Source organism: Eupeodes corollae, chromosome 2, assembly GCF_945859685.1.
Source record: "Eupeodes corollae chromosome 2, idEupCoro1.1, whole genome shotgun sequence".
Lineage (NCBI taxonomy): Eukaryota > Metazoa > Arthropoda > Insecta > Diptera > Syrphidae > Eupeodes > Eupeodes corollae.
In genome coordinates this window covers 26,963,886-26,990,287 of record NC_079148.1, presented here as the reverse complement: position 1 = coordinate 26,990,287, position 26,402 = coordinate 26,963,886, and the positions used below count along the sequence as shown (strand labels likewise).

General features: G+C 30.2%; 2 protein-coding genes across 9 annotated transcripts in view; both read left to right on the top strand.

The window, feature by feature from the left end:
- The window catches only part of LOC129947773 (eye-specific diacylglycerol kinase), a 413,734-nt gene that overhangs the window by 209,896 nt on the left and 177,436 nt on the right, over positions 1 to 26,402 (top strand). The gene's annotated exons all lie outside the window — the stretch shown is intronic.
- LOC129944808 (uncharacterized) lies at positions 16,081 to 16,554 on the top strand. Its single transcript, XM_056054472.1, has one exon. The coding sequence runs from the start codon at positions 16,081 to 16,083 to the stop codon at positions 16,552 to 16,554; it is 474 nt and encodes a 157-aa protein (XP_055910447.1).

Here is a 26,402-nt window from a genome sequence, read left to right as displayed (position 1 = left end):
CTGAATATTGCAATGGCTGGGAAAGACAATGTGTGGCAAGGCATTCCACATTTGCATAGTACGGCTAAAGAACGAATCTCTGTACGACCGAAGTTGGGCTAGAGGGTATATTAATAAGCATTCCTAGAAGAACGAGTATTACGGTTGAATTGTTTCTCTAGAGGGTGAGACAAGAAAAATTTCGACGATGTTCAAGCAAAGTAAATGAACTTATGATGGTAATATCACCAAACAATCTAAATGCCCTACGTTCAATACTATCCAACAAGCCCAGATATGGCATTTATACTCAAGCTTGGGACGTAAATAAGTCTTGTAGATAACAGCCAGATCAGACGGGGGAGAAAAACTTCTTGCATCGCCTTAGAAAGCCTAAACATCTTGCGGCTTTTTGGGCGACATTGCGTATGTGACCGTTGCACAAAAGGAGGTTGGTGATACACATACCGAGAATATCGAGATGTTCAGTCTCCTCCATGCAAGTGCCATCTATGGATTTTGGCAAGGAAGGTATATTTTGCTTTAACGATACAACACAGCAAAATGGATTTCGAAGCTTTAAATTCCACGAGGTTTTTCATTCCCATTGTTCAATGCTGTTTATTCTTTGATCTTATCATATTTTGTCGTTGCAGTTCCACATACGAAGAAGAGGGATGTGAATCTGAAAATGAATATGAAAAGCCAAGAGTAATATCGTCAGGGAAGCAATGTATTGGATAAGAATTTCGAGACAGGAGATCATTTATAGAAATGAGAAAGAGTGTTGTAGATAGAACAGAGCCCTGTGGCACACCAGCATTTATTTTGTGGTTTTTAGACTTGAATCCATCCAATACATCTTGTATTGAACGGTTTGAAAGGTAATTACTAATTCAATGAAGAAGAGATTCATTAAAACCGAAAGCACGTTTTTTCGATAAGAGAGCCTGATGCCAAACCCTATCAAAAGCTTTTGAAATATCAAGTGCAATAATATTACTTTCTCCAAAACGATGTAAAGAATTGCTTCATTGTTCGTTGAGATGAACCATGAGATCACCAGTGGGCCTATTGCTACGAAAGCAGTATTGTCGGTCATCAAGAAGCTTTCGATCTTCAAGATATTTCTTGCGCTGATAATTAGCCAGCGTTTCCATGACCATTTAAAGAAGGGACGTAAGTGCTAATGGTCGGTTATTAGAATGTGATTATTAAGATTTTTTTTTTTGATTATTATTAAGATTTGTTTTGATTATTATTAAGAGTTTTTTTGATTTCTTGGCCATATCTTTGGATTATTTTTGAAAAATAGGTTTTGTGTGTCTGCGCAAATCTTCTGCATTGATTGATGTACTCATATTGACCACCAACATTTCCTTAATATAATATTTTTTTCTTTTTTGCAAATGAAATTTTCCGATAAAATAGTCAAAAAATATTGAAAAGTGATCAATCAGTTTTGCTTTAGTTTCATATTCACAAATCCTTAAATTTATTCAAAATTAAATTTTACAAAAAAGCAGAGACAATTTTTTTTGGGTTTAATCTTATTATTTGAAGTGAATTTTGTGACGTTCGTGTTCTAAAACTGAAACTAATGTAGGCTTTCAATATGAAGCTTATATCCTTAAACAAACTTCTACCCATTCTTTAAAACTCTACTTGATCCTTTGAAAAATTTAAAATTCAAATCTAATCAATTACCATGTTCCATGTTCTATCAAAAGTTTGTTCATCATCAGGAAGCAAAGAAGTTAACCGAAATCACAAACCATTTCTCATCGAGATATCTCCGACTACAAACTTGCATAATGTACAACAAACAAAGGCAATCTCTTAAATTACCATCCACTTCTCACCTTTACCAAAGAAAACACACAGAACAGAAAAAAAAAACTTTCAAATTTTGGTTTTATTCGTATAGGTATAAATTTATTTGACCAGTCCAAAGAATCTCCATTTAATATTTGATGTAATCTTGAAGAACAACAACAACAAAACCAAGGCCTAAAATGATGGCCATGTCCTGAAATCGTCATACCAACCAACAAAATTGTTTACCTTAACACCTTATCCTTGACACATCATAAAAAGGTGTCTTGATGGACTAACAAAACATTCAACAAAAAAAAAATCTTACCTTAGCGGATACACTTAATGACACTTAGACCTTAGAGCCAGGAAAGAAGTATAACAAAAAGAGATTATACCTATGGCGAAGAGGAAATTGCAATCCCCTCAAAGTTGAGTGATTTTTCCTAATTTTTTTCTTTCCTCCTTTTTTGGGATAATGGTTAAGCCCTAAGGGTTTTTTTTTGGGTTTTCCTCTTAAAGGAAATAAATTAACTGATTGTCCATGTTCCCCTGAGCAAACACTCTTTACTCTGTCTTCCTAAAAAAGCAAATTTTCATGTCCAGAACAACAACAACAAGAAATTACTTTTGAAAAGCAAGGAATACATCATCCGTTTGCCCTTTCATCTTCATACAAAATCCTCAAAATCCAGACAACCAAACACAGACTCTACAGACTACACACATTACCTGCACCCTTTAAAAAAAAAAAATGATGATATTACCAAGAATAACTAAACCTATGTCTACTACCCTTAACATATACCTTGCCTTTTTTGGAAGCCTGTTTTCATGGTGAATAAGCATAAAAGCCAAAGTTACCAGGCAGGTCAATATAATAACAAAACGATACAACGCAACGGTAACATGCCTTTGTAGTATATGGATGAATATTAACTATTAAATACCTGACGTTGTTGGTTTTTTGGTTATTTGTGCGGTAAGCCAGAAGTCAATGATATCCTTTTCTAATAAATTTCCCAGAATCGAAATTTCAAATTGAAAGACTTGAGGTTTTGTTTTTGGTTGTTGTTTTTTTGTTTTTGGTTTTCAGTTCGTTTATTTGTTTATTCTTCATAAATCAATAGTGCGTAAAGTTTGTGGTGTGGGGCTTATAGGTTATTTTTATTATTATTAGGGATTATCTTATTATTGATATTTTTTGGAAACAATTCTTGTGGTTTCAATATAAAAGATAAAAAGGCAAGAAAACAACACACACTACGTCTACTATAAAATCTTTCTTATTTAAGTGACAAAGGCACGCGACGAGACTGTTTCGAATTGCCTTACGCATATAAAACCCAAGTTACTAACATTATAATTTCATACCATAAATCTTAAAAGCTTATGTATAATAAAAAATCATGAGGTCCCTTAATGTAAAGGAAACATGAAGTTTGAGTTCTTAAGGAACAAAAATTACATTAAGAGTTAATATTTATTGATGTAGGTCTATGTTTTTGAGCTTAATTCTCTGTCATCACGTTTTTAACCTTACACGAGTCTCTATAGGTGTATTGTCGAAAGAACAACTTGCACCTCAGATACTGGATTTAGGAGCCTCTTTCTCTTAGAAACGACGACACACGATGAAGATGGTATGGCCAAGTTGAGTATGGGAAACAAAATTGCGACATTTGTTGGAGCTTGTAACTTAAATTCAACCTTGGCAATAGGCTTAAAGGCTAATTTATTGACTGTAGGTGAACAAATAGTCAGCCGCTTTTGAGATTAAAGGCCACATATAGGGTAGAGGAAAGATGGTATGAGGTCGACTGCGAATGCGTTTGTTTTTCTACCGCCTCCGCTTGGATTGAGTGCAATTTTACTTAATTTCATCTTTGGATCTTTCCACTAACCCTTGCAAAAAGATTCTGATGCCACCTACGCACTTCCTAACTTTATCCTTTTCAAAACCAAACGATACAAAAAAATAAGGTAATACTAGTATTGTACACAATGCTAAAATTGAAAGTGTTAAAATTTCAAAACAAATGTTTTTTTGTGACGAGAATGAGCCTAAAGAATCAAAAATCTCTTGTGTCGACCCATAATTTGAGTGAATGATAAGTCTTCCATTTGTCATATTTTAGGGACTGCAACCTTGTTATGACCACTAGATCCATGTTTAAAACTGTTTTCAGAAAACAAAAAAATAATAACGATAAGAATATTTCCACCGCAACAAAATTGCTTATACTCTGGCCTCTGGCTGTTAAAATTTAGAATCCAACTAAAAAAAAACGAAATCAAAAGAGAAAAGGTCTTAAATGCCTTCCATGAGGTACTCCATTTTTTTTTTTTTGTTATAATACATGGGCACTCAACATGTTTACGTTTAAACCCAGTATGAGTGCTAGAAATATATTGAAGCATTTTAAAGTAGATACCAGTGCACCTTTTTCTTAATATTTTGTATACTAAAATGGGAGGGGAAAACGGAGTTCGGTAACGCATTCCACATTCTCGATGAGTGGTTAAAAACAGAATCTCTATAATTAAAAGTACGCCCAAATTAAGCTCAATGGTGAACAGATAAGCATTCCTGAAAGTTGGAGTATTACGGCTGAAATGTATGAGGAGGGAATGTAACTGGATAATTCCACAGAACATTGTTTTTAAAAATATCTGTAAAGCAGCTAAAGGCTTGAAACATTGCGGAGGTGTTTGGAAATGTAAATGCTTCGGTTTAGTTCTATCGCCTATCATTTTCGAACCTTTTTTTTGGATCCTATCTAAAAGACTTAGGGGACACTTGCACAAATATGTAGGTTATGTTTACGTTTTAAAAAAATGAAGGCTTTGTAAATTAAAGCCAGATCAGAAGGGATGAAAAATTTCGTGCACTGTTAGAAGAATCCTAAGCGCCTATTAGGGTTTTTGGCGATATCGAATATGTGTTCATTCCATAAAAGAGGATCTATAATAAAAATACCGACTTCTGAAAGTTGATTAGTTTCCTGGATGCAAGTGCCGCTCATGGAAAGCGGCATAGGGGGTGGGTTACGCTTTAACGACAGGAGACAGCATTGAGTTTTTGAAGAATTGAATTCTATCCGGTTCTTACTTCACCATTGGACTATGCTGTCAAGATCAAGATCAGAATTTAATGAGCTTATCATACGCTGCTGTTGAAGTTTCACATGAGGACATATGAATCTGGAAACGAATATGAAAATCCGAGAGTACTATCTTCAGCGGAACAATTTAATGCAGTAGACAAACAAGAGATCGTCGGAAGAGAGTCTAAGACAAAACGGAGCCCTGGGGGACACCAACATTTATTTTATGAGTTTCAGATTTTAAACCATCCAATACAACTTGTGTGGAAAGGTTCGAAATGTTGTATTTAGGTGATTCCAGAAAGATGGTATGACAAAAAGTAAGTTTGAAAATATTCCGTTTAGATGGAATCAAGCTGTTGAGTTTCGAGTCAAGTATAGTTGTAAAATTATACAAAAACAGGAACTGCTTCGTTATCGCTTTTTTTCCAATTTTCTTAACTATCAATTGTAAATCTTTATAATAAACGTCTTTCAGTTGAACCCAGTTTTTAATAACAAGGTTACCTACTGGGATTAACTCAAGACATTATTTGATTTATTTATGTTTTGTTTTGCGATATTGTTAAGGGGTGTCCACATAAAAGAAACATTTTAATAATATTGTTTAAAAAACATTTTTAAAATGTTTCCCATTTTTTTTTAAATTATTTTAAAAACTTTGCTTTTATATAGACTCATAACCTCTTTAAGAAATGTTCTTAATATGTTTCTGCAATGTTTCTATGGTCTGGACACACCTTTAGACTTCCGGATTCCATACTACCCCGAAAAAGGATTTTTAAATTAGCTTAGAATAAAGATCGGTTGAATTTAATATTCGATTCCAGAAATGTTGCATCATTAAAATTATGCTAAATCATAAGATTTATTCTGTTTGAAATCATCCATTCTATGTTTATACTTCCTCCAACATTAATAGAGTGTAAAAAACTTTACATACAAAAAAAAACACTTAGGCAAACTGACTGGACAATAAATTCACTTAACATTATCCTCTGCTACTCCTAGCTTAAAGAATAACAACGACGATGATGACGAAGCCGACCACCAGCATCATCATCAGCATTAGACAGACCATCCCAGCAGTCAAAACCTACGCCTAACGTATTTCATCTCTCCAAATTTATTCATGACCATCATAAGCTTAGTGGTATATTTCAATCATTTCAAATCCGCCTTCTCTCCCGCCTCTGCCTCAAATTAACTGGCTGCTATTTATCTCGTATACGTGCACAGTTTATTCAGATACTTTTTTTTGTTGCTGTTGCGTCCTACTTTGGACAGCTGGTGTATACAGAGGAACAGGATAACAGTTTCAGAGTGTAACATAGTTCCTCCTCGGCGAGCTGTCCTGATGATGGCTATACAAGGAGGAGGCTACAATGTGTAAATGGAATTAGGAGTATAAATGAATTTCGAGCAGATACACCCGTATCTTTTATGGCACGTGTTCATTCTTATGCTCGTGCATACTGGACCGCATACCGCACACCTACTCTTTTCCCTTTCCCATTATCTTGATGAACCTGACAGACAGAATAGAAAGACAGACAGACGGAGAGACAGGACATTGTTAGAGTCTTATCAAGCTATCGTCACTCTCTAAAAATTGAAAGGATGCATAAAAACTAAGAAAATTGTAATTTTCCTGGGGAAGCGTCTAGCAACTGTTTTGACACAAAACGACACACAAACAGTTTCTTTTTTGTCAACATGTGCACGAGTAGGTCTTAATTTATTACCTGTGAAAACAGTCCAATTGATTTTCTCCATTTCCATGAATTTTCCTGTGAAGGTTTAACCCCAACTTCAACAATTCCTAAACAGTTAAGGTTTTGGGAAGGTGGTTCTGATTATCTACTGCACACAATGTGATAGGATATTGTGGATTTTGATGCTCTAAATCGGGATTCACTTTAAATTTGTCACTTTAAATTTGTCGAAAGCTCGGAAACCAATTCCCCACCACACCTATTTTTCTTTGGTCTCAGGTCAACCACTCTCTCATCATCCGAAGAGGATGATGGATCCGACCAATTCCTAGAATAAAGGAGTACTAGTGGTAGTTAGATGCAATTCGGTCAAACGATTTGTTCGTTAGGTAAGATTAACATGAGGGTATAATATGAAGATGAGAACAATGTAAACCCAGATCGTCCTGTGCTTGATTAAATAGAGATTCCCGTGTGGAATGCAGGTTTATAAAGATACAAAATCTGTTTTGTTTCAAATTGAAAGGTTTTGTAATGAGCTGGTAGTTTTTTTCAAATCTGCTTGTTTTTTCGTTTCAAGTAAGTATTAGATTTAATTCTTATCAAAATATTTAAAAATAAGATTAAAAGATGCTTTGAAATTTTTTGACTATGAATTAAAAATTACTTAATACTTTTTACATTGCAAGAATTTTCTTTTCAAAAGATTAAACGGACCTTTGAGAAACTCCGTCCATTTTTTTAATTAACTCAATAAATAAATAAATAAATATTATGTTTTCTAAACGAACTGAAAACATTTTTCGATAATTTTCATTGTTGAGAAAATATGTCAAGTGAAAGATTTTACCATGTACCTATGTTAAAAAATAAAACCCAACTTGAAAGGACTACTTTTCATGAAACAGAAAAGACGCGAATCTGATTAAAATAAAGACAAAGTTGAGTAATGCCAAATTATTATTGCTATATGAAATTTGTTTGAGTTTTGTTGAGATTAAAATTCTGTTGATGTTTGAGCTTATGGCTGTTTTTATAGTAATTCATTCTTCTGAAACGTATCTGCTTAAAAATTAGTCCTTTTTTGAATAAACAAAGTTTAAAAATGAAGAGCCTGGTAAGCATTTGATAACTTGAAATAACGTTAACGGGTTTGGCCACCCTAGAATTTGTTTTAAATAATTAAGACCACTAAAATGTTGTCTAAAAAAATAATATTATGAAAAGCAAAAACCTTAAGTTCTCGGTTTTTTTTTATTTGAATTACTAATGGCAATGCAACATTGTTCCTGCTTTGCTACTAAGCAAAACTTCAGACGTGTTTATCTTAACACGGCATTATTTCAGTTGGCCGGACTCATATTTCATACAATTTTCTTCAAATTATGAATTTCTTTCTTGAAGTACGTAGTTTTTTTTGTATTATGGAAACATTTTATACTTGAGAAGTGAACCATATGGCCAAAAAATCAATAAATGAAACAATTTCAGATCATTAAGATTAAAATATAACATGACCTATTAATCTGGAAGTAGTGCCTTAAAACGTAAAAACATGATTTTGAAATCAATTAATCACGGATATGTTACAAAAATTCGTTTTTTCTTAATTTATTTCATATTAATTTTGTAAAAATCCTCAAAAATCCTACTTTGATTAGCGATTTCGAACTCAAAAATACGCTTTTAGTTTTGGACTCGGTATCATCGTAAATGATGATGACACTTAAAATTTAAGAACATATTACGAAATGTATGTTTAGATATCTTGAAACCTTACGAAAATTTAATAATTTTTAGGTAAAAAGACAGACACAATCCCAAAACACACAAAATCAAATGCAATTAAAAAATATGGTATTTGGTCTTTATTTAAATTATACTCATTTATACCAAAAGTTTAAATTTATAAACCTCTGTCCAAAAAACAGAGGTTTTCAGAATTTTGTCTTGATTTTGGATTTCAGCATTCTATCTCCAACCTTCCTTAATAGTGAGTTTTCTTCTTTAAGCACAAAAGTTTTAAAAACATTTATGTTTTTCTTATTATAAGCTAGTATTGATCACAGCGCTATTAAGCACAGAAAAATAAGCTATCCAAAGCATTTACACTTTGAAAAAATATTTTTTTTTGTTTTTAAAAATTCCTTAATGTTCCTCACAATAATTTAAATAACAAACATTTCTTAAAACATTTTACACTGGGATGCAACCCACACTGATAACTTCCCATCCCGTCTGTCGAATTGTCTTGCTTAAATGTTTGTAGGTTTTCGTGTAGGATTAAAAAAGTTGCCAGTTGAATTATTTTTAAAAAATTTAAAATTACCAACAATAGTTTTCATATAAAGTAATACTCGTAGTTTAGTTTAAAAATCTAGTTTTTTAAATAGATTTTTAGTAGAAAACAAATTTCTCCAATTTTTACAAATGAAATTTATTTGAGAGACATCCACAACCGAACATCAGTTATTACCAATACTTTTTTGTAAATTTTATTTTTTTATAAAAAAAACCGACTGTTGGATTTTTATAAAAAAAAAGATTTGACTATCGAAAATAATATTTTCTGTGAAATAAAAAAGTTTGAAGACAATATTTTTAATGTTTGAAAAGCTGTTTGAGTCGAAAGTAAATTTTTACCAAGTATTACTATTCTTTTTTTTGGAGGATTTTATTTTGTGTAAAAAAACTGTCAATTAGATTATCCTCAACATTTTATTGAATGTTGGCAACAATATTTTTTTTAAAGAAAAAAGTAGTTTCATGCCAGTATATCAATGTTTCGAAAAGATATTTGAGTCGTTAATCAATTTTTATAAACTCTTGGTAATTTTTATTTAGGTTTTTAGCTTTTTGTAAAAAAAAACTGTCAATTCAATTTTTCTCAATATTTTACTGAATGTTTACAACAATATTTTTTAAAGGATAAAAGTAGTTTGAAGCCAATATCTCAATTTTTTGAAAAGATATTTGAGTCGAAAATCAATTTTTACCTTTTGCTAAATTTACTTTTAATTTTTTAATTTTTGTAAAAAAACTGTCAGTTCAATTTTTCTCAAAATTTTACTGGATGTTGACAACAATATTATTTAAAGGATAAAAGTAGTTTGAAGCCAATATCTCAATTTTTTAAAAAGATCTTTGAGTCGTAATTCAATTTTTAATACTTTTGAGCAATGTTTTTTAAGTTTTTTATTTTTAAAATTTGATATTTATTAAAATTCAACCAGATTTCAGAAACGTCATTTTTCCTTGCACAAAATTGTTTTGAAAATTTAATCATTTTCATTCGTAAAATTTTCGAGGTGATATTTTTTTCAGTATTTTTTTTTTTTGATTTATAAAAAAACGTTAATTGGACTTTTTTCCTAAAGTATACTGTATTTGAAGTTTACCAAAATTTGCATCTTTTTTTGAAACTGCTATAGTAAAAAAACAACCCACTCAATTTTCTCGAGAGCCCTTTCTGCCTCTTTCTGCATTATTATCTTTTTAACTAAATCTTTTTGAAGTCGATACCTCTTCTGGTTCTTGAGCTATGGACGACGAAAAAAACGTCGCGAACCTACGAACGTATAGACGTACGAACGTACAGACAACTTTCTTAAAATCTTTTATTTCGACTCTAGGTACCTTGAAACTTCGAGAAATGTCAAAATTTTCAAATTGATAAATCGGGCCCATTACAATAACTTCCTATGGGAAGTTAAAAATTGAATTTTGCAATAACAAACCCTTATTTTATGTTTTGAAAATTTATAATTTTAGTAGAAATATTAAATAAAGAACATATGTTTTTGTGTGATTGATTATGTTTTTATTTTTAATTCAACAAATAAAACATAATAACATATATTTAGCTAGTATTACAATAAATTCATTTCCTTCCAAAAGACTATGCACCCTTATTTCTATAGTAAGCAATCAATATATTCAACCCTGATTTCGAAAACACGAAAGTATTAATCTTAATTCATAATAAACACAGGTGCGTACATTCAAATTTTGAGTTTTTGAGAACACAACTTTACCTTGGAGACTTTATTCGTTATTAAATTTGACTTGATTTTTAATTTCTTTTATAATCATTTACGCTTTGCCTACTTTTAATTTCCTAATTTTTAAAAAATTCAAATTACGACCAACTCATATAAAAATTTTCAAATATAATTCATGACAAGATGTACGACGAGTATGTTTCTTAACTTGATAAATGTGTTTCGACATTTCCTTAATTTCAAACAATTTGTCTTCACCTCTTCCAGTCACACATTTAATCATAATTTTCATCAGCCCAAAAAAAGGATATCTACAGGATACGAAATTTTACAATATGTTACAAAAGTGATGTTTACCTTTATACAAATTTGTATCTATATAAACTCTTATATGTGTATTATATTTTCAACACGAAATATATATGTATGTACAAGTACATAATGTATATCTTTTTTAATTAAATTCTAATACAAGAGCTAAAATTTATTAATTATTATGTATTTGCCCTCTGGTGCTAAGGGAAAAGACGTAACATTTCCACACAGAAAATAATAATAATCATATTCCAAAAAAGGATAATTTCTCATCTTATCATATCCTTCGGAATACTTTTATATTACTGTAGGTGTGTATCTATGGATGTATATGTATGTATTACTTAGAGGTGATGTTAAGGGTGTGAAGGAGGGTGTGAGTAAATTAAAATTGATTGACATTCAAAGTTTGTAGCTTGTTAAACCAATTAAGGTTTTACATTTTCACATTTCTACGGTTCAAATTTCTTCCTTTCCTCCATTTTTTTTAAATGAAGAATATTGTTAGAAGAAGCTTGGAGTGTTGAGGAATGAAAACGAAATGAAAAAATAAAATAAAACTTATAAAACAATTTGCGTCATTTAGAAAATTTCGAATATCCTGTGAATTTAAATAAAGGCAAACTGACAACCTCTTTCGTCTCAATAATAATTATTATTATGGATAATGATTACTTATGGTTGTCATTGAGGATCCCATCAGTAGATTTAACCATAAGTAAATTGTTTTACTATGTTTTACGGTTTAATCTTCATAGCCTTATAATAAAGACTTTAAGGTATAAAGAGACATCAGTTTTGTTTGTAGGGGTATACCTTTAATACTCGTTCTCTTCCTTGTGGAATTTACTCACCTGAATGGTTTCGTTTTCGTTTTAAATTAAGCCAAGCACTTGGGTGGAAACGAAACGATGGCATCAAAATGTGAGGCTAACACACTTGAACCCAACTTCGAGTTGTTTTTTTTGTTTTTTAAGAAAGAATATGAGAACAAAACACTCTAGATTCAAGCCAAGGACTATAGTCTATACCTATATCAAGCACTTGATGGGTGGTTGGGAAATTGTTTGAGGAAAACTGATGAGACTATGTAATTGCAATATCGGCTTCGGCATATCGGAAAGTCTCTCCATCTGAAGAGAAATAGAAATTCAATTCCTGTGTAGGTACGTGAAACAAGGACATTCTATGTATTTTGATATGGTTATGAAATTTCCTATATACGAACACCCATACAAAAGAATCATCCAAGACTTGAACATTCTTAGAAGTCCTGTCTGAACCCAAAACTAAATGTAGGTACCCGAAGTTGTCTTTCCCTTTTTCAAGGAATGGTTTTTTTTCTCTTTTTCTTTTTCTTCTGTTCTGGAAGGAAAGGTGACATACACACACACACTCACAAGGAAAAAGAAGAAAACAATAAAAAACGCAAAAGGAAAAATCAGTTAAATGGAAACATTTTCCGTACTCACAATGCAAATAGTCGTTAAATTCAAATCAGCTGTCGATAATGTTACTTTCGTCTCGTTATATTTATACACACAATTCTTTCGAAACCTTCTGGAACGATACGATGCGATGTCTTGAGGGTTTTCAAGCATGAAAATAGGGAATCAAAAGCTTTCTTTCGATAAATATAGAAACAGAGAACCAGGAATTGGGAAAAGGCGTAAGACGTGGGAGTGACAACCATAGAAAACCGTCATCAGTACCTTTAATAATCGATGATGTGTATTCGCTGTGGCTGTCATTTCATTTTTCATTGAAACCATTTATTTGGGTTATTAAGCGATGTGCAAATTCATAGTTTCTTCTTCTTCTCTATAACCCTATCATGTTGAAAAACTATAAAGGGTATACTATACATTATGAACATAGGAATGTTCTTTCAAGCTTAAATTAAACCCTAAAGACTTTTTCGTCTTTGAGAATATTGATTATAGTTTTACTTTGGAATTTGAATGCCTCGGGTATTAAGGTGGTTTTGACAAGTACTTTGTGCAGTGTTGAAATCATGGGTCATACAAATTTATATATTGTAGTCAAATATGCTTATAAATGTACCCTGAAAACCTACTCTGGATAATCTCTTGAGAGTTCTGAGAATTAATTTAATTTGTTGAACTAAAGTTCTTAGAAATGAGAAATATAAATATTCAAATTATTATGAAATGGTGTATTCTCATCATCATCAGCAGGGGTGTGATTTGTCACACAAGTTCTTCGATTTCCTTTAAGCATCAAATTTTGGTTTCAAATGATTTTCCAATTTAAGGACACAGTTTTGTAAAACAAAAATCATTAAATTCGATAAATTTTCGATATCTAAACACGCATTAAATTATTTATTGTCTTTTATATTGTCAATTAACAGAGTCGAAGTAGTTCATTAATTTTCAATACTATCGTGATTAATTGCAAAACAAAACAAAAAACAGAGAAGTCTCCTAATAAAAACCAAAATAAACAAAGCAATAAATTATGCAAGGATATTGCTTTTGTGTTCTTATGTGTTATTTCTTATTTCTCCTAATTCAATTATTTTTATTTTTATTGACATTAAGCTGTGTTGTGTAGTAAAGTTTTCAATATTGTTGACTTTATTGTGGTTTGTTGTTATTTTCTTTTCTACGGTTTTTTTTTTGTTTTCAAAAACTTTTTCTTTGTTTGATAAATTTTTAATTACAGTTGATTTAATGTCAATTTCTATAGTATCATTTTATATTACTATTTAATTCATGATTTCTTGAACATGGACTTTGATTTTCATTTCAGTTCCGGATGCTTCTTTGTGAACAAATAGATTTATAAGAACATTTTGAGTTTTGTCATGTCGTTTCGTTAATGAAAACGGGGGCAATTCATTATTTATTTATTTATTTCAGTTGAATCCATCACAGTAGCAAAGGGGGCCAGTTGGAAAAACACACCCAATATTGATAAAGTATAATAGGGGGTGACAGTCGGATTCTTTTCTTACTTCTTTGAACTTCTTCTCTTGGAGAATTAACATTCTGCCAGTACAAATATTTTGAAAAAGAAAATGGTAGCTTGCATTAGGGAAATCATGTTTCTCAAGAAAATATTTAATTTTATTATTTATTATTGTACTGCCCATAAATTAAGTATAAGCTGGCCTATCAGACGTTGCTTCACAGTCTTATAATTGTGTTCCCAAAATGTGCACAGCTAAAGAAAATTAAAAAATTATTGCGTATACGCCCGGTGTTTTTTTTAATTCGTCATTCATTTTATGATTTCAAGACTTTTTGAAAATGTCCTTCGATTTAATTAAAGAATGAAAAACCTTTACAGTTTTTAAAAAAGTTGAAATGAAAATAAAGTCTCAGCGAAAAATCGTTGTTCGGAATAATTTTGAGTGAACAGCACCTAAAAAAAACAAATTTATTCTTTAAATCAATACTTTGTTTCATTACCATTTCCAGCCCTTTCTATTAATTTTAGGACTTTTTCGAGACCTTATATTGAAAATTTATTTTTTTTAACAAGAAATCAGGTTTTCAGCCAAAACATAGCTGCTAGCATTAACATAGTTGAAGACATCAGACGGGTTTTAGATGAAACCACGCTATGTCCATTGTCTAACTGTCTTAAAAGGTTTAAAGCAAGCTATTTTAGTTGGAAATAAAGGGTTTAAAGCAATCTATTTCAGTTGGAAATAAAATTTCGAAATGCTTAATAATCATTAGAGGAGTTCCTCAGGGTTCGATCTTAGGGCCTCAACTTTTCTCCCTTTATTTAAATAAACTCCCTTCAAAAATCGCTGCTCCTCCATTCAAATATAAAGGTATAATGTTTTGCTAAAAAAAAGCTGTCCTTTGGAACTGATTGAAAATTGTGCAATATTATTTTTCCAGATTGCCCTTAAACAACTCAAATATCCGAAGGTTTTTGCAACAATGTTGATATGTTATTTAATAAAACGGTGTCTGGGGATATGTACATCAATTTTGCTGTTGGTAAAAACCGTGGTTCGCTTCAAAGGTTGTGAAAAAGTTCTGTTTAAAAGAAGAACAATCAAAAACTATTACCTAATTTTTGTTTTGAATTGACTCGACTGCAAACTTAAGATCTTGGTCATACTCATCTTAATGTTTGACGAAACGACGATAGTTACGTTTATATTTTGACATTATTTTTCTTGATGGAATAAATATTACAGTTTTCCAATTATCTTGTGTTATTTTACCCAAAATATGAACCATACAATTATATAATGCTAAATATAAGTCGGGAACATTTTACCGTTTAACTAACTTAAATAATTTCACTGATGAAAACCAATGATAGCTATAACTTGACCCCTAAGGCTTACCTTTGTTTCATTTGAACTTCAAAAATAATAAAACTTTGTCTTGTTTTTTTTTTTTCATTTTTGGCGTGAATGACTTCTATGCACGTTAAAGTTAAGTGATTCAAAAAAAAAAAACCTGAAAATTGTATAGGAATCGATAAAACTCAGTTAACAATGGCTAAACAATTCCGTTTTACCGCCGTGCTGTTGAATAGAGACAGACTAGACTTCATATGATTCCAAAAATATTACAAACTAATTATCTTTTGATGATGTTCAATAAGTCATTTATCAATTTTTCAACATCTAAACCCAAATTATAACCTCGTTACCATCATTAGGTAAACCCTATACCATACCTATACATTGGTTAATGCAAATCCTATAACAAGCTTTTGGTAATTTGATTTTTTATTGTAAAACACTGTTTAGTCGATGCAAGCAAATTTGCATCGACAACCATCGACGAACGTATTGAAGCAAATATTTCACCAACATCATCATCACCCTTATATCAGCTTTATATTTAAAGACGAATCTCCTTTAACCTTTAACTATATTATATTGAAATGTCCAGAACCAGGGCGAGAGCCAGAGCAAGAGTCAGAGTAGGATCCGGTGGTATTTCCAACATCAATGCAATGCTGATGCGAATACTAATTTTCTATACTCTGGTTTGTTTAGCATTTCAGGTGAGTTGGCTTTTTTGTGTTTTGCTCGTCGTCCTATACACAATAAATGTATATCAAAAAGTCTGGAGCTTTTCATTATAGCTAATTTAATTATAGAAGTTTGCTTGTTTTGTATCGGTTTTCCAATAGAATTGCTACAAAATGAAACTCCTAACGGCCAAAGCAACCGGCACCGAATTCTATCAAGTTCAGGCAACACTCAATAGCAACAACACTGTCGACACATTAACCGAAGTTCTCAAAGAAATCGCCCAACCAATGTGGTCTTTCAAACTCATGCAAAAAGGAGAACATTATTCGAAAACTCATTTCGATATTATTCTAAAATCATGTGAATTGACTAATTTTATAAAACGAGTGCGATTTTTTCGAGAATTAACATCGACATTCTTCAGACCTGAGAAAGGCAATATCACCTTAAAATGTCCCATGCCAAAAGGAACTTATGTTATGAAAAATTTATTCATACCTCCGGAATCGAGTTTTATGAGATTCTTTTTTGTACCCAATACAATACTGACGTTGCGAGGGGGAATTTCGGAAATGAAGTCCAACAGGAAAATGGAGAAATTGTCAACTTATGAATTTAATGGAACTATTTTGAGAACTTGTTAGTGTTTAGTGTGAAGTTTTATTTTTTTAAATAATGATGATGACATGCAATGTGGGTGTCAATTAGAAATGACTTTAATGTGTAATTTAATTGAACTTTTGATTGGTTTGAAATAATAAAAGGTGAAATTATATTGGATTACATGTTTTAGTGTATTTATTGGACTAGTTTATATTTAAGTGGCTTATAACCTATTTTAAGGGTAACAATAATGAGAAAAAATTGTAAAAGACATGTCTATGTAACGAGAGGTTAGCTAAGTGCTATTAAGCCATTTATTCAATCGAATGAATGTCGAGATTTTGATCAAACATAATTTACGATAGTAACGAAGGGGTATCAAAAAGTAGGTCGACTGAAATTTTTCTGTTTAGCTGAATGATTTTTCGTATAACTTTGGTCTGAGTTAACCAGAAGTTCAATTACCATTACAAATTTGTTTGGGCAAATTAATTATAGTATGTTTATCGTCAGTACATTTGAAAAAAATAATAGTCTCAGGGAAGACATTACTTGTAAATTTGAGCTCTATGTTGATAACTTTGAATATATTTTGTGAACACAGCCATTTACTTATTTTGAGAACTGTTATTGTAAATTTTCAATGTTTTAATCATGGTAAAGTACACGAACGAGCGCAAAAATTTTCTAACGACATTCGGAGTCTGTGCTCGCAACTTTAAAAAAGCTTTAATTTTTCGGTCTTAATTTTAGCTATAGTGGACAGGCAGTAAGAAGTTTTGTCTACATATTCGTTGTTGCTGTGTCAGTGAGACTACGGGTTGGTAAAAGTGCCGAAAGTATAGCTACCGTTGTCCGTATCAAACCATCTAATCAGATTTCTTAAGAATTCAGCATCCCTCAGACAATATTATGGCGTATTTTGAAAATCTCGGTTAAACTCTATAGAATCATTAAGTTAGCTTAAGAATTGAAGCTGAATAACAATTTAAAACGAGATACGTTCTTTAATTATTAAAGTTGTCAAGTCCTTATTAGAAAACCCTAACTTGTTTGCCAATAACTTGAAAATGGCAAGGCCAACAGAAAAGAAGTTTAACGAAATTTTATAGAAAATCCTATTTTCTTAAAAACAAAATAATAATACCGCTAAGATTTATAATTTTTGGAGACATTTAACGTTGTAGTATACGGTCTTTCCCTAAATTTGGTTGGGAAATGTTTAGGAACTTTAGGATAGTCAAACAACAACTACTAATATTTTGAAATACTAGCGGTATGGAGATAAAAACTTTTTTGTAGTGAACTTGAATTTTACATAAATTTTAGACATTTTCGAATATTATGAAAAAACGGTTTATACCTTAAAGGTAGTCACCCAATAAAAAACGCACCTTGAAAATAAGACAAAAACCATCTGTCTACATAAAATAAAAATAATATTTAATTAGTTTTTTTCGAATTCTCAACACTTTTGTTTTGGTAAAATATGACTACGCATAAATAAACTTGCTTATTTTTCTCTTTTGTTTAATTTATTCCAACTCACATATCAAAACTTACCTGGTAAAATTTCTAACAATGCAAATCCTTTTAACAAAAATTCCATCTACATAATTTACATTTGGCTAATGTTCACATTCTCATATGAAATATCCATCATAAGAACTTTTATGCAAACTTTGTCTCTAAACGACAATTATAATGGAATTGAATTCCCAATGACCAGACCATATCGTGGCAGTTTGGAAAGTGTTATATTTATAAAATGCAAATTGCTTAAGCTTAAGCCACTTGGGTAAGATTCTTGTGTTTGGCAAGTTTATCACAAAATAGTTTCTATTTTAATTAAAACAAAATAGGCGAGAAAAAAAAAAAACAAAAATTAAGGAAGCGCGTATAAGTCGCAGCATGGTTAAGTACTCGTATATTAATTCAAATGAAAGTATAATTCTGTAAGCAGACACTTCTTACTTTCCCAAGAGTATGATATATTTTCACAGAAGGTTTTTCATTATTAAAAAAACAGCAAGGTTGGGCTTTTATTGCTTCCATAGTATAGGAAAGTTTGTAGGTGAACAATTCCTAAAATACACACGTTTTGTTTTCCAAATAAGTGACCATGGTTATTTCACCTGAACTTAAGCTTTAATACATTGTTTTGGTTTTTGAATTCTACTTAATTAAATAAAATAAAGTAAACAACATAAACATGACTGAAATTGTTGTAAATTATTAGGAAATGCTTTGAGCATTTTCAATATAATTTACATAATTTAATATATAATAATTTCACTAAAAAAATAGTTGTAATGTTATTTTCATAATAAATATAAACAATATGTTTTTTTTTTGGAAAGAATATCGAAATTTATTTCCATAAGTCCACTTCTGACTGGCGTTAATTTATTTAAAGAAAAAAATAGAAATTTTTTGTTTCAACTAAATTTCAATGCTTTTGTAGATCAAATTTGTTTACATTCAAAAATATTCTATACTAACCTAAAATTAATGCAAATTTAATTGCAGTTTGAAAATAATTTAAAGCATACAAACAATTAGAGCAAAATTTAAATTTAATCGAGTACCTTTTGAAAAATTGTTATCGAAACAAAGAAATTTTATAAACTAACAACATTTGCGAAAGTTGGAAAATTACTTATCGAAAAATTGCTCCAAATTTTGAGTTTGTATTTATTTTTTTTAATAGAAGATATTTTTGTGTATTTATGTTTTCTATAATATTTTTAAATTTCCTTAATTTTTTTGTTTTCGTGAATGTTTGTTTGTTGCAATACAAATGTATCTTATTTTAATGCAAACAATTTTAAAAATTGATTTTATTGTTTTTCAATTTAAGAATTTTAATAAAATTTAGTTTTAACTTTTTCAGAAACTAATGCATTGATTGAAATATTTTTTTTTGTTTTTGAACAAAACTCTTATATTGTCTTCATTATAATTGGTGATTAAAAAAATGTATAAAAATGTATTTTTTTTTTTCAAAATTCGTAATCTCAAAAACAGTTGAACAATTTTTAATGAAATATTTATACTGTTTTGGTATGCATTATTTCATTTTTAAAAATAATAAAACAAAATGTTTGTGTGCAAAGTTAATTTAAAAAAAAAGACGAACCGTATTTAAATCTTAGAAGATAAACTTAAATTTAAAAAGATTTTTTAAAACAAAAAATCACTATATTTCATTTAAAAAAACAAAAACTACTTATATTCTTCGAAAAGTATTGAATTTTCTTGTACAAAATTATGTACATTTAGTTTTTGAAAGTACTTTGCATTTCCAAAAATAAAAGTGGCATTTATATAAAATCTTTTATTTGAACTAACTTACCTTAATTTTGTTGAAATAAAAAAAAAAATCATTGTAAACATTGACTTGAAACGTTAAGTTCTAAAATAAATTTTAGATTTAGAGCTATGATTAAATTAGAAACAAATACAATTAAATAAAGTCAGTGAGATAATTAACTTTTTAATCGAAGACTTATTGCTACCTATCTATTGATTGATTTTTAAATATTTTATTTCTTAAAATTAATAGTACAGAAAGAAAAGAAATAAGTGACAAAGATATTTTAACATCACCTACAAAGTCTTCAAACAACCCTAAAACGGCAAATTAAATAAAGCATTATTATATACCATTAAAAAGTATTGGTCCTTAAACCGAACTTTGTGGAACTACATTTTTTAGTGAAATTTGTATACTGTTTTGGTATGCATTATTAAAAATATATATGTGCGAAATTAATTTAAAACGAAAAAAAAAAACAAACCGCTCCTCTAACGATTTTTCAAAAAAAAATAAATTTAAGAAGATTAACTTATTTAGCAGGTATTTTTTTTTAAATCATCATTATAATCCCTTCAGAAGATTTAAAAAGAGATTTCAAAACATAAAATCACTATTTCTTTGGAAAGTACTGAATTTTCTTATAAAAATATGTACATTTAGTTTTTGAAGGACTATGTATGTATGTTTGTCCAAAAATAAAAGGCGCCTTCATATAAAATCTTATATTTTACTTTTTTTTATCCAATGAACGATTTAGATCGATGAACTTAATTTTGTTGAAATAAAAAAAAATTATAAACATTGACTTGAAACATTATGATTAAATTAAAAACAAATACACAATGACAGATAGATATTTTACTGACGAATTGAAGACTTATTGCTATCTATTGATAGATTGATTTTTTAACATTTTAACAAGAAAGGAAAAAAATAAGTGACAGAAATATTTTTATAAAAAATAGGTGGTCAAAAGATCCCAATTTATATCACATATGTATAAGATTCAGACAAATTTCTGTACTATAAGAAACACCAACATCATCTACAAAGGCTGTCAAGGAACCCTAAATAAGCAAACTGAATACAAAATGTATATATAAAAAAGTATTGGTCCTAAAACCGAATCTTGCGGAACTCCCAAATCGAATGTCTTTATATTACTCCCAATACCATTGAATTTCACTCTTCGAGCTCTTATATCTGAATAAAATCTTAACCAATCCCTAATAAAACCTTGAAACCCAACACTTTCAAGTTTGCTAATCAAAATTTCGTGATTAACCATGTCAAAATTACTATTATTTGAGAAGAGAAATGTAAAAACAAATCTTCGGTAAACTTATTGCTTTGAAAACCAAACTGTCGCAAGTAAAGAGACATAAACAACTAGAATTTTTTGTGCTTAACCAAAAATGTAGGGAGAGGCGTAATTCGATTTCAAAATTGTTTTAACTGAAGTCAGATAAAGTAATGTAATAAAAAAATGTAATTATAAGAATGAAAGTAAACTTCCTTTAAAAAAATATCTTTATATTTGGACGCAATTTTGGTAGCACTGCTAAAGTTTTACGATTACGAACTTAGTCTTTTATTCCCAGTTCTAAATGTATAGAAAGTACATCAAGGCGTATACGTACTTTTTTTAAAGATTTTTTTCCTTCATTTAATTCAACAAATAAAATAATACTGACTTTCTCCCACTAAATTTATTATTAAATGATTGCTATGGCAAATCGCTTTTATGAAAAAAACGGATATAAATTATATTTATTAGTTTATTTAGACGTTTTATTCAAGCTTGTCCGGAACGTGAAACCTTATATTCAAATTCATTGGAAAGGAAAAACCTCACATCCAAACTTATGCTTTTCCTGAAAAGTGTTTTACCGAGACATATCCGGATTCATCCAAAAGGAAATCTGTTTATTATAGTTTTTATCCTAAAATGCATCCAGACTTAACCAGAGCGAAAAGTCTGTCATAATTTATATTAGTCAGGCGAATTTATGTAATGTTTACTTAAGTATTATTCTAGAATTTAGACCTTCCCTAAAAACGTTTTTATTTTGACATATTCGGAATTTTAAATATTTTAGTGACATTGAATGAAAATCTTCATATCCGGGCTTATCCTTCCTTGCAGGAAACGTTCTCATGTTTCAAAAATATTAACCAAATCAAAATCATATTCTGAATTGTTGGCAAAACATCAGAGCTATACGATACTATGCACAATTGTTCTGTCAATTTCATCAAAGATTGGATTTTCCAGCTAACGCCTGAAACCTTTTTCGCATCAAAACACAAACATAATTTCAATGAATACACAAACTTCCTTGCAACAACAAGCTCACACAATTATATCTCACAATAGACTATAATCGTTGCAACAGCATCGAATCGAGGCTACATGAACAGAAATTAATATTTCCACAAGCGATTTAGATCGCTTGTTTGCTATCTTACCGCCGCCGACATCGACACACAGAAAAAAATAAAACCCTTTTACGTCGTCGTCGCACGTGCACTGTGCAATGTGGATTTTCGAAACATGCAGCACCGTAATCGTTTGCAACCATCAAATAGCTTGTATCACATTAACCATGATGCATCATCAATGGCACTCGAAATATTTCCGCTAAGAAAACAATGAACATGAGAGAGCAACGCGGCGGATATAGTACACTTCAGTGGATAAAACTTCTTATGCGCGCATTCATCCATATCCTGCAGCAGCCGCGACGCGGTGGCAATGGTAGCAAGGATAGTTTTCAAAACTAACTTTCAACTACGTGTACTTTTGGTATTGTCTATATTTATATCTTTCAACGACAACGACGAAGTCTAACATCCAAAAACAGCCTGTCAAGCAGAGAACTTAGAATATGGGGAACATCATCGGTAGTAGGACCAGGATCCGTCTATATCTGGTATCAGCTTTGGAAATTTTGTTCGCTGTTGAATAATACATACATTCAAGTATGGAAGGATAAGCAAAACAACATTATTGCCAGAGATTAGGGACAACACAAGAATACATTTTGGGCCAACAGGATTTTGTGTTTATTTTTGTGGAACATCAGTTGAAAACCTCCAAACCATAACCTAACTTATTTCGTATGTCCTGTCCGTCTTATTGTTTTCGAAAGTAACCTATACGAAAATAATATACATTCTTAGGTATAAGTACGAGTACGAACATAGACTTAAACAAACAATTTAGATTTATGATACTCGTTCTCTAAAGTCTAAAGTCTGAAGCCTGAAAATCGAATACCGAAAAAGAGATACTTCTTTGATACATCATCGCCATTGAGTATCCTTTACGTTGCGATATGGCGTAATATTTTAATGGTGATGACGTTTTCTTAAGCCGATATAAATTTTTCTTTTTTTTTTAAATTAACTTTTGATGTAGGTACGATAGATTATGTTATATGCACTTGCCTTGTATAAAATTATCAAAACATCATCATCAGGCGTATAACTTTTGCTAGGGGCGATTTTGAACAATGTCTATACAAAATAAAACGAACAAAAGAGTAATTGTAGAGGACGTACCTTACCTTCCCCACCCTACATAATGTGTGTGTTGTGTGTGTATGTTTTTGGTGTATGTAGGGCTCGAGGGTGACATAGAAAAACCTTTCAATTTAATTGAAAGAACGAACATGAAGCCAATTACAAGGTTTTTCATAGTGATTCTCTTTGTGTTTATATATACGGAGGTACAATATTACACCGCCGCCGCCGTGCCGTTTATATAAAAAAAAAATATGATAGGTAGGTTCGTGAATTACTTTACAGACGAGGCTCCAAGAGGTTAGATGAATTGTTTACACAAAGTTAAAAAAAAAAAAAAAACAGTCATGATGGTGTAACTACAAAATTTGAAAATGTTTCAAATTAAATTAAAGAATTTGGATGGAAAATTTAAGCTTTAAAGTCTCTACAAAATAAAAGTTCATATCACTCTTATAAATGGAAAAGAATCTCTTTACATGATGACTGATGTTCGACACATTCAAGCTGATCAAAAGTCCTTTAATTAGGTTATCCCAAAAACGATTTTAAATTTATCCCAAGAAAAAAATCTTATCGAATCTTGTCTGGTAGGAATATCTTTTTATCCGGAAAAGATATACTTTTAACCAGACTTATCCGGAACGACATTTATCATATTCTATCCTAACTTTTTCAACAATTGTGTTTGGTAACATTAACTTGCTTTGTTATAATTAGATTAGACTATTTTCTTGACAAAAACTTATATATCCGAAATGAAAAGGCTTCTATCCGGGCTCATCCAGACAGAAAAACTATTTTTTTCAAATTTATCCAATAATTTTATATATAAAAAAAAAACAATAATATGAAACAATGTTTCTATGTAGGTTATATACAACTGTATGCTATACAAGGGCATTTTTAATATAAGTCGTTTTACAAGTTTAGAATAAAAATTTTGAAATTTAAACCCGCATTAAGCGCTTAGCATAAAAAGATTAAAATAAGTAAAATTTGTCATTATTGAATGTACAAGTTTGGTAAGAAAAAAGTTTTATCTAGGCTTATCCTGAAATAAACAAATCTTATCCAGACTTATCCGCAAAGAAAAAGTCTATATTCAAGCTTGTTAGAAACAAAAAAAACTCATATCTGGGATTATCCAAAGTGAAAAATTTGAGTTTTTTTTGTTGTTAAAGTTCAAATGTTTATTAGAATTAAAATAAAATATAAAATCGAATTCGGGTTAGAATCAAAATAAAATATATTTTGTTCAAAATTTGAGGTGTTTGGGTATTTCTCCAACAATATTTCTAATTCCAACCTCTTATGTTTTCAATGACTTATTCTTATTCAATTTACATATATAGTTAAAATCAGTTAGAGCAATCTTTCTTTCATGAAATACCCTCTTATCCGAACTTATCCGGAGGAACGCACAATTTATTTTAAGACTTTTCCGGAACAGAAAGCCTCAACAACTTCAAGCTTTTTATGGTTTTGTGTGGTTTCTTTTAAACATTTTTCGGATTGAACTTAATACTCGTCTTCAAAATTTATTTTGTACCAATTTTTAAATACATCCAGGCTTATCATAAACACAAAATTATATCCGCTTTTTTATCCAACTTATCTGAAGAAAAATCCTGAGAACAAGGTATTTTAGGATGAACATTTTGCAACCATTTTTTTATTTTATTTGTGTTAAATAGAAGTAAGATTTTTAAGGTTTCAACATTTGCAAAAAAAACTTTGTCTGAACAACATTTGATAGATTGAGAAAAATTATAAGTACCCTATTTGATAAGGGTGTTGTAGCCATCTATTCCTTATTGCTAATAGTTTAAGTGGCATTCAACAAATAACTATTTAATGTTCTTTTTAAGCTTTAACTCACCACATTTCTCGAAAAAATTCAATGCCAACTAAAAATGTTGTGATGAGCGGTATGCAAATGTCTGAAAATTCTAATTATATATACACCCGTTTCAATTAGCGTTGCTTTAAATCATTAAAATAAAGCACCATAAACTACGGGATCCTTAATTCGCATAATATTTACCTTTTTTAACTCTTAAAAATAACAAATACAAAAATTCAAAGAAATATAATTTACCATACAAAAGTGATTAGGTCGGTATTTATCACTTCAGCCATCAACGACCTTACGCCTTTAAAACAAAAAACAATTCCTTATTTAATGATGAAGAACCATGAAAGTCCAATTTATGTTGCCAAACATTTTAGTAAAATCCAAATACCTTGGATAAAAAGAAAAAGACAAAAGTAAAAAATAAAAACATAGAATATTGAAGTCGGAAAAGGAAACGGAAACATTTCAAACAAACCACCATTAAGGCGCTGTGCTGTTACTGCTGAGAAAAGTTTTTCTTTTTGGTCAATTAACATTTGGGAAAATTACGACAAAGGCGACAACTAAGACGACACACAAAGATTGTGGCGACTTCCAAAAACACCAACTAAACCAACACAACAAAATATAATAAGAAATAAAAAAATTACTAAATTATAACACATAATTAATTACTCTTTCTAAATAGCCTTCTAGAGTTTTGTCTTGAATTTCATTAAAACCAAGGCACGATAGAACAAAAAAAAAACAACAACAACCAAAAACTTTGGAGGCGTATTAAGTTGGGAATGGTGATTTTTTTGTTTCCAGTGAAACGATGAAATTATACACTTTGACGTAGCTCGTCTCCTTTAGGTAAGAGAAATAATTATATATTTGAGAAGGGATAAATTTTGCTTCATCGCACGCACTAGAAGAAAATTAGTTTAGTTTTTATGTATAAAATGATTAATTTAATTGATAGAATAAATTAATTTTGGTAATAAATTAAAACTTACTACGACGAAGTATTTAAAATATGTACTCGTGTCGTATAGTTGCAAGGAAATGAGAATTAATGTGGAGTAGCCAAACAATTTATTTTGATTCATTTGATTTTTCTTGAAATAATTTTTATTTCATAGATTTTGTGTTTTACATTTCACTATATGACGGTACTTCTAGTTTCGGTACTGGCCAGTTATATG